This window comes from Sinohyriopsis cumingii, chromosome 19 (assembly GCF_028554795.1).
Source record: "Sinohyriopsis cumingii isolate HCF-2022 chromosome 19, ASM2855479v2, whole genome shotgun sequence".
Lineage (NCBI taxonomy): Eukaryota > Metazoa > Mollusca > Bivalvia > Unionida > Unionidae > Sinohyriopsis > Sinohyriopsis cumingii.
The window spans coordinates 17,457,252-17,467,844 of NC_142979.1; the positions used below are offsets into that span (position 1 = coordinate 17,457,252).

General features: G+C 35.5%; 1 protein-coding gene across 1 annotated transcript; it reads left to right on the plus strand.

Moving 5' to 3' along the window:
* The first annotated feature begins 612 nt into the window (after positions 1-612).
* LOC149775204 (uncharacterized) lies at positions 613-9,846 on the plus strand. The gene is made up of 4 exons (XM_089943020.1): positions 613-766; positions 2,075-2,213; positions 2,590-2,706; positions 9,740-9,846. The coding sequence occupies exons 1-4, from the start codon at positions 719-721 to the stop codon at positions 9,754-9,756; spliced, it is 321 nt and encodes a 106-aa protein (XP_089799146.1). The 5' UTR covers positions 613-718; the 3' UTR covers positions 9,757-9,846.
* The last annotated feature ends 747 nt before the right edge of the window (positions 9,847-10,593 follow it).

Here is a 10,593-nt window from a genome sequence, read left to right on the forward strand (position 1 = left end):
ATTATTCTTGGATTATTTTTGGATTTCATTCGTAAAACCGTAAGTTCTTTTTTTTTCATTTTTGCATTGTTTTTATTTTCCCCCAGGGAAATAAATTATTTGTTACATTTTTCAAAGCTTGTTGTTTTCACTCTTTCTTTTGTTACTGTTTATTCGAGCCTAAACACGTAACATAAGATATTTAACTGTATAAGTATGGGACAATGGCCTACATTAGCACTGTGATGTAAATGTCTTAGTATGGGACAATAGCCTGCATTAGCACTGCTGTGTAAATGTCTTAGTATGGGACAATGGCCTGCATTAGCACTATTGTGTAAATGTCTTAGTATGGGACCATGGCCTGCATTAGCACTGTTATGTAAATGTCTTAGTATGGGACGATGGCATGCATTACCAATGACCTATTATCAATGTCGTTGTTCTGTATGTTGAGTTTTAATGGAAAATATCAGTAAAACGGTTGAAAATCCGCGTTTGTACAGGACCGATTGATGTATTAAACTTGTACCGGATTTGGATTTAAAACGGCGATGAGAAGGTCATTCGTTGAAATGTGGACTATTATTTCCAGGTAACTGCTTGTTCTGTTTTGATTGGCTAATTTACTTATTAGGTATACATTAGAATATATTTGTCTAATCTTCCTATCGTCGTATATATAGTAAAATCAACAGAGAAGGCACACGGATCTCGCAGTGAAAACATTTTGTTCATTATGTTATCCCTTATTATTTTTACTTTACTGCTTGTACATATTGTTCAGGTAAGTAAGAGGATTATTTATGGACTTCATATGATTTATACAACCGATGGTATGTATGTATATATGTATGTATGTATGTATGTATGTATGTATGTATGTATGTATGTATGCATGTATGTATGTATGTATGTATGTATGTATGTATGTATGTATGTATATATGTATGTATGTGTGTATGTATGTATGTATGTATGTATGTATGTGTGTGTGTATGTATGTATGTATGTATGTATGTGTGTGTGTATGTATGTATGTATGTATGTATGTATGTATGTATGTATGTATGTATGTGTGTGTGTGTGTGTGTGTGTGTGTGTTATCGAAACGTAAGACCTGGCCATCTTGTTTTTAAATTATTTCCTTAACAAATTGGTATGTCATATATCTTGCATTTTATCTTCGCACTTAAGTCGTAATTTTGATGAAGGTCACAAAAAGGGGGCAAGTTTTAATTTCAGTCGAACGACGGAAAACCTCTAATTACCCAGACGTAAATAACTCTCCTACATAGACATTGCTTTCCTTAAGGCAGCCATGTTAATTTTGCCCTATTCATTGAAATTGTTAGTTTTATTAAATACTAGCTTTCTCTTGTCCAATATATTTTGCCGCCTGGTGTACTGATGCAGTGATGTTATCTAGGACAGTCATGAAGACGGTTATGTTCATTGAAATCCACATACAATCAGGGTCGTCCGCATAATTATTTCCAGGGGTGGGGGCAAGCCCGTAGTGGTGAGCTATTAAATGTTACGGATGAAGACCAAAACATGCATATAAGTGAAATCGTGGCGTGGGAAGCCCCCACCCCCATACCCCTATATGCGGGCGCCCCTTGGATCACATACCACACGAACTCGGTCGAACTGTTAATTTTACATTAAAACGGGACTACAAAACTTTGTTTGTTAAATGATTTTCAGAAAGGCGAAGATTTTTAAAGTTCGACGGCATTATGTATTAGCGTTTATTCCTGGAATACTGCTTGCCCGTCATCCAATATACATGCTATGTGTTTTTTTTCCCCGTATTCTTTGTTTTGTATGAAAGCGATCCAGGATGTGACAAGTATCCAGATGTCATACCGACAGAGTTATAAATCATTACTGCGAAGTTCTTTGTTTGCTGCAAAATTGGCGCGCGCGAACACACATATACATTATGTACCAATTAATTTTTGGTTTTCAATTTTTCTTATTATTTTTTTTTAATAGCTATGGTTCTCAGATGCAAAGACAACTGTAACCAAGGCTTATTTATAAGTGAAAGCAAGATGGTTTTTCTTATTTTCTCCATTCTATATTCAAGTCTATAGCACCCACTAGTTACTGTGATGACGCAACGGATTGTGGTTATGGCAAATGCTGCGTGACGGAAACCAAAGTCAGAGGAAAACGTGATACGACCCCGCAAGGAACGTGCCATAGGCTTGGAACTGGTGGCTCACGTACGTAAATGATATCACATTTTACTATTTTAACAATTAGAAAAGAACAAAAGAAAAGTAGGGCATTGAAATTACATCATATTTTCTTGATAATCCAAGCAAAGGTACATCAAAATTGTAATATATTAGAAGAATTACCACCTTTTTATAATGATTTGTTCGAAGTATTAATATTATATAGCGTGCCCACGTGCCATGCATCTTAACAAATCATAGATGGAAGAAATCGTATGTTCAATCGGTACATAAATTCTGAATCATGAAACTCTATGTGGTCACAGAAATCACATATCTGAAATCATGTCGGATCGACCTGACCATGATCACCAATGGACTGATATAGAAAACCTTGCATAAATCAGTATTAAAATTTCAGGTTGCTTGGTCAGTTTTCCCCAACCCTTACCGTCCGGAATGTATTATGTCTGTCCCTGTGCCAAGGGCTTCAGATGTATGGGCACTGGTCTATACGAAATGCCACTTGGAGAGATCGGTAAATATATATTGTATTTTTGCATGAACATTAATTGATTCATTTATATATATATATATATATATATATATATATATATATATATAGTTTTTTGTTTTAAGCGAGATACTGGTGCCTTCTTCATCGATCTTAAATACGCTCAAACGTCAATTATTTAAACATAACTGTTTTCCGGCCATTTTCAATTGTTACTTTAAGCAAAGTGGTCTCATAAGAGACTGGATGGGCGTTGGAAAATTAAAACATATTACATTAACTATGAACGTTATAGAAGGTAATTATTTTCGAACAATACTTCAAAAAATGATCTTTTAAATTACGTTTCGGATAAATCGTATTTTTCCACTGTAAATTGCATTTGAAGCTCAACTTCTGTTGAAAGAAATGGAAATTGATTAATATTTCATGCCATTTATAGCTGTAAGAAGGAAGCCATGAAATAATCGTAAATGACACTCTGATCAAACTGAGACTTTTGTAATACTGTAATCTCCATCGCAGTTTCCTTTCGGTTGATGCCACTAAAACTCGTGTGTCTTCCTTAGTACGTTCAAGACATGACTATTGTAATTCACTTCCATCTGATTAGTCTTACAACATAAACTTGAGTTCGAAACACTGCTGTTTGGGTCATTCTTAGAGTACGAAGAACTGGGCCCACCCCACCCCACCCTGTCTCTTCTGTAATCTTCATTGGCTACCCGCTCAATCCAGAATCAGACATCAAAATCTGTTCACTATGCTACATTTCGTTGACTGGCTCCAGTTCAATATACCTATCTGACCTCACCCATGTGCACACTCCATCTAGAAACTTACGCTCATCCACCAACACTCTCATTCTCATTGTTCCCACTGTTAAAACGAAGTCATACGGACAACGTTCTTTTGCTTACCAAGGTCCATTTACGTCGAACGAATTGCCCATAGATCTCATGTGATCTCATTCAAGAGCGCTCTTAAAACTCACCCTTTTCGATTACAAGAAAAGACTTAAAGACTTAATAATGTTAATTTCCTTAATTATTGCCAGCATGGTTTCGTTTTGTAATTTCAGGTGTTTGTTTTTGTAATCTTGTCGTTGTGCACGTTTTTATGTGTTATTTAATATTGTAAAGCGCTTACTGCTTCTAAAGATTAGGCGCCGTACAAAGTCATTATTACTATTATTATTATTATTATTATTATTATTATTATTATACTGGCTTAAGTGCAATTTCTGCATTAGCTCATGACCACATAGGTGTTTTTGCACAATGTAATGCATACTGCAATATTTGAAATCAGTAATCTGGAATAGAGGATGCATCTTGCAGAGTACGATGCTTATCACAAAAGTGGGTCACTGTTACCCACATTTCACGCATCGGTTGACTTTATCTAATTTTGTGCTTTAAGTGTTCATGTTATTATTAATACCACACTTGTATAAGAGGTTACTCTGACTAAAAGGTCATATTTTACTGACTTAGGTTACAGATTTACGTAGAGGTTTTTATTTGTATAACTTACATACTTTCCTATCTAAAGTTGTTGGGGGATGCATATTGATACGCACTATTCCTTCACTGAAGAAGTAGGTCATTATGGCCCATGAATCGTGGAATTGGTTATGATAACCATCTCTGATAGTCCAACACCCTTACAACAAAAGAAGCCCATGGTGGCCTGCTTACTTAGGAAATATCGTATGGGCACACTGTTGATACTGTACATGTTTACATCAACACGACAGAGACAAATGCAGTGGTCAGGAAGTGTAAAACTTATTTACGATTTATTTTTGGTTTTCAGCAAAGGTGAAATGGACATGATATTCATATGACTAGGTATATCAGCATCTTTATTTTAAAAAATGCAAGTAATAAGTTTGCGAAGTACAAATCATGTAGTTATTATTTATTCCCCCCCCCCCCCATTTTGAATTTTTGGAAATCTATTAAAAAAGTTAGCATTACATTTTTCAAAATCAATTTTTGTATCTTACTGAAATGTGACGAACCACCGGATTACTCCTGTTAGTATGCGATGACGTTATACTTTGCTGGAGAAAAAATGATTCTGTGTGAAACCCTGTTTAAGTGAATCCACTACGAAGGGATAATTCGGTTGCTGACATCCTTTTTAGATGAAATTACCACATTTGTCATGTACGATATTTTGAAAAGTAGAGGAATTATATAGGATGACAATACTGCGCGGTGCAAAAATACATCATAGGAAGAGAATCCCTACATGAAATAAAACGAAAAGCAAAAAGCAACCAACAATTTTAAAAAAAGCATAGAAAACAGTTTGCAACTTAAAAGAGGCCACTTGATGCAAAAAGAAAACAAGAAATATAAATTAAGAGAATAGCTGCTTTAAAAGCTATTTCATATAAATTTACAGGAGGTAACAGCAAAGTTGTATGTTTTATCTTTTCTCAAGTGGAAAATGAGTGTGTAAGATTTGTAAAGAGAAAAATAAAATAATTGCAATCAGTAACTGTTCTGCTTCAGCATTAATTTAGTCTCAGAAAGTACACGCTGTTACAAAGTGGCCAAAAATTAAAAACGATATACTGGCGTTTTTTAATTACTGAAATATTTCACAGTTTAGCAATTAAAAATGCAGTTGATGGTTTGTTATGCAAGCGAAGCACTGAATTTAGCACATATATAACTGTTACCTCCAAGTGAATGCTTGATAAAATCAATGCCCTTTATTTTAAAATGTGTCAGTTTAAACTGTTAAAGGGTGTCACTTATATCATTTTACCTGTTAGGACGACGACGAAGAAGAACAACAAAATAACACGTATCAATTTTCAGTGCAAAGAAGACAAATGTTTCTTTTATCCAGTCGAATTACTTCTAAATACTACCTCGGATAATACTGGTCGGTCATCGAAAAACAGCATAAACAAGTACTCATAGATGAAAATGAATGATTTATTAATTAGACAACGTGCTTGAAGTAGTTGAAAACAAGTCTATTGTATCACTACTTTAAAAAGATCAGGTCGTTGACATGTTCATACTTTTCGACGGTGCCACGAACTATCACGATACAACATATCACTATATAGGCATTTAAATTCTATCATGGCTTGTATCGAGCCAGACAGATAAAAGTAAAGGCCAAAAGCACATTTGCAATAAAGTGTTTCTACTATTTTAAGACATCTGATAAAACTTACAGATCACAAAAGACTATGTTTCAACGTTCGCAACTTTAGTGGCATCAGGCCAGAAGAATGTTCTGTTATTTACTTCACAATCGAGCTCAAAATTCCATGTGTTGCTTATCGTAACTTTGAATGCGTTCGTGATAAATTAACGAAGAAACAAATAAACCATCTTAAAAGTTAGACGAAAACATTTCAAATCACATTCAACCAGGTTTTGGATACACATGACGGCAATTCATCAAGATTACGCACCGTTCGTATCTAGTAATACTGATTTTAATCCGGTAGTTTACAACACGAAGAATTGAGATGAAGAAATGCTAGTCGCTTGATCTTCACGAAAGGAGATGAAAAGCTGTTCGATTCGACATTATTTGTCACATTAGTGATTACGAAATTTGTTAGAATAAAGTTAGGGATCGTGACGAGTTAACTTTAGCAATATTGATGGCCTTCACCTACAAATACAATTTTAAGGTTTTAAATATCCAAAATTTATTCCTTTGTTCGTTCATAACATCTCAGGCCATGTGTCACACCTGTCTTATAAGGAAGCTATTTGACATGATCCAGAAAACTATGTAAAAAGTATCCATAATATCGACGAAAAATGCATTTCTTTCAGTAAAGAGTTTATGGTCGACTGGAACAAGAAAAAGGGTAAGAAACTTCCTGGGGAAAAAAACATTTAGATACGGAGATATATATATAGTTTCATTCGGCAGCATGTACCAATGAATATACAGGATGACTGAGCATGTACCAATGAATATGCAGGATGACTGAACATGTACCAATGAATATACAGGATGACTGAGCATGTACCAATGAATATACAGGATGACAGAGCATGTACCAATGAATATACAGGATGACTGAACATGTACCAATGAATATGCAGGATGACTGAGCATGTACCAATGAATATACAGGATGACTGAGCATGTACCAATGAATATACAGGATGACTGAGCATGTACCAATGAATATACAGGATGACTGAGCATGTACCAATGAATATACAGGATGACAGAGCATGTACCAATGAACATACAGGATGACAAGTTCGTGGAAACAACACTCTTTGAAAACACGAGGAGTAATTGTTTTTCCAAAAGAAGTTCACGCCAACGAATTATTTGATTGCTTTGCCTAATTCCCTTGAACAAAATTGCCTCATGTTAATAAACTGTATTCATTATCATGTGATGATCTCTAACGTTGTAAAAGAATTTTGCAATGTCTGCAAAACAGATTAGAAACAAGACCCTGCTCACTAGCACAAAGCTCCAAATCTCGCGCATGACACAAGCTTGAAAACAGCGAGTGTAAAGTTACTAACGGACCATGATATGTTTTGGATATTATAAAACTATATTTACTTATGACCCCCACCCAGAGATGCAATGAAATATGTACAGATGAAAATATATATGAAAAATTACAAAAATGAGTTGTTGTTTGCTGATAGAAGTAATATTTATGAAGATTTAGTTCTTGTGAGTATGACGTCAATAAGATCAAACTTACCCAATCACTGTGGTGGATTTACAGTGCTCGAGTTTCGCATGTGACAAATATATGATTGCAATAAAGACAGTTTGAAAAATAAACAAAATTAAGAGCTTATGTGTACAAGGAGTGTGATGATATCTATCGACATTACTTAGAACATACATTCATGACATGGATACGATCAAATCGAACAAAATAGCCTATCATGTGCTGATGACAAGAAATGTCTTGTTGATAGTGCAAAATACAATACCTTACAGATATGTACCCGCATAGCTAAGCAAACATTCGTTTAACCGGAACTACCTTGCCGTGTACAGTATTATGTTTGTGTTTGGCATATGTCAAATCAAAATTTCAAGCTTTTACCAGTGTTGAGTATTCTCTGAAAATAAAAAGTAAAGAAAGACGTGAAGAGCCTGCCAAAAATGTTGATGCCCATCGGATCACGTACAATAGATAAAAATTATGACATACCATTCTTATTCAGATACACAAAATAGTTACAAGCACAAATCGAGAAACGTCTTTGAAGTAGAATACAACTCTTGAAGCGCCTACAACATACATTGTTGGGACGACCAACAACGACGGAATTTAACACGAGTCCAACACACCTAAATCGAGGCGGATAAGAATAAATGACGAGATTCTCTCCGATTAGCCGTCTTTCATTACCGGATGAGGTCCAGTGAATAAAATGCATAATTTGAATAGCGAAATAAAAAATTAGCGGATAGTTTTTTATGGGGTTGACAATGTAATGGATCTTCCAGGGTAAATTAAATTTGCAACTTACTGTAAGTTACATTAACTTTTTAGACATTTTCGAGGAAAATGCACCATTAGAATCGATGGAGTGCATTTCATCTAATGCTGGAACATATTTACAGTCATATGCAACATTGACTAATCAAACCTTTTAATATAGGCACAACCGTGAAATGCTAGGTTATCGACTGAAGCATTCATTTGACAAGACTGACAAACTGGAGGATGAGTTAGAAGAAAACAGGTAACGAACGGAACGTCTTTTATCGCTTTATCCAAACCTTCTTCAGAAAGCTGCTGAAACTTTTGAAGCCATCTGATAGGGTTACAGAGCCAACTAATGAGAGATATCCAAGTACTGTACAGCAACAAATATGTACAAAAACACATCATAACTAACAAAGAAATGGTTGATTTCTGAAAAAAAAAGATTTTGTGTTTTGCTACACAAATCAACTGCAAAGACGGAAGAGTTTCATATGGCACAACGGATTACTTGTTGCATTGCATATTGACAACAAGATGGAACTGGTTATGTACTGTCTTTGATCTTATATACTCAGTGTATGAGTATGCGATGCTATTCCACCTCATCGTGAGTATGCGATGTTATTCCACCTCATCGTGAGACTCACGAAACTACTTTTGTACCTTAAAATGCAGCTATACAAAGCTGGATAACCATACAAACTCACATTCCAGATGAAGCAAAGTTTGCCTGTGGTTTTTGCTGATTTCACTATCGACTACCCAATTATGCAGATATTTCTTGTGTGTGTGTGTGTGTGTGTGTGTGTGTGTTTCGTGCCGCATTAAGCTTTTCCTTCCGTTACACTTATATTGCTTTGTAAATTTTGAAGTCATTTGAAAAAAAATTGATGAAATGTAGTACAACCATGTATCATTAGTCAAGGGTGTGTTGGTTGCCACAGCGTGAGTTATATCAAGGTCAAAGATTAGAGTTAATTTTTTCCGTCTGTCCGACACACTTCTTTTCCGCCACAAAACTTCAAGGTCAAGGTCAGTTTTAGTGATTCTATTTTATGCATTTCTTTCACTGCGTCTTTTTCCGTTTCACTGCGTACATTGGATCGAAAAACATAAATTCACTAAATGTTATCGATGTATTTAAGCTCATTGTTAAAAGCAAGAAAGTAAGACATACACGAAGGTGGTAATAAGAAATTTTCATCTGTGGCTCACTTACAAGCATGTAAGCAAACCACCCACCCGCGACACCGCTTTGTTAACATTTATCAAAGAAACCAGGGCGTAGCTACCACTTAGCACGAGTATGCAAAGCATAGGGGCCCACGAATTATTTTTCTTTACACTAGATTAGGCAGGGGCCCATCGGTAAGCTTTTTACACTATAGATTAGGCAGGGGCCCATGGGTAAGCTTTGCACAGGGAGGCCAAATATCCTAGCTATACCACTGAATGAAACTGAAATATATCTTCCCTTCTACATAAAATGTCACCATAATATTGTCAAATCAGGTGCATGATTAATTTTTTATGTATATTTTACAACACTATTTGGACGTTCTGTCATTTCTTTTTGTTTCGTTACAGGTATTTGCCATCGTTAAAATTAGCGTCAAGGAAGTCAAGGCTGTCAAGAGGATAACATCATGACGTCTGTTTAATACGCGAAGAGTAATAAATATCTACATAATGTATACCACACTTCTTCAACTTATTTATACTTTTCTTGGAAGTAGAGATTGTATTTTTCTCGTGGCGCTGAATATATTTAGCTTTTCTTTTTTTACAAGAGAAAGCGGAAAATTTCACAACAAGATCACCACAAAACTGAAATTGTAAAACTTAAGTTGTGCAAACCATCATTTACCAATATGCACACGTACTTCAAGATGTTGCACCAGGGTGCAAAATACGGATCCAGCAATTTTATTAGAAAAATATACCGACCTAGAAACTGTGTAAATTATTTTTGGTTCCTTTTTAGTGTATTTTCTGGCCAGGGCTGCAGAGTGAAAATTCACTTAGAAATTATACATTTGTATCAAACTTCTGCATTGGAAGGACAAACGAGAAACACAATCTTCACTGTCTCCGATTAAAATTATATTCATTTACATTTAACCTGTACAGTCATGTAGCAATACCCCCACCCCTCGAGGGCAGAACTTAATTCTAGGGCTCCACCCCCACCCCCCAAAGTTTATGTTGTTGTTGTGAGCTTTGGTTCCCAACCGCTTCTGGGAGTTGCTTGGATTTTTGCTACGCCACAGAGCTTATGTCACACTGAAGCTGACTGCATCGCTATACAACAATGTGAACAGAATAGACTTACATCACTGAATGTTAGAATACGAACCACTTTCACAACATAAGAGTTTTGCCTGGATCAAAATATACAAATGGAAATGACAAATCGGTGGATGTGCATCGATATGTGACTA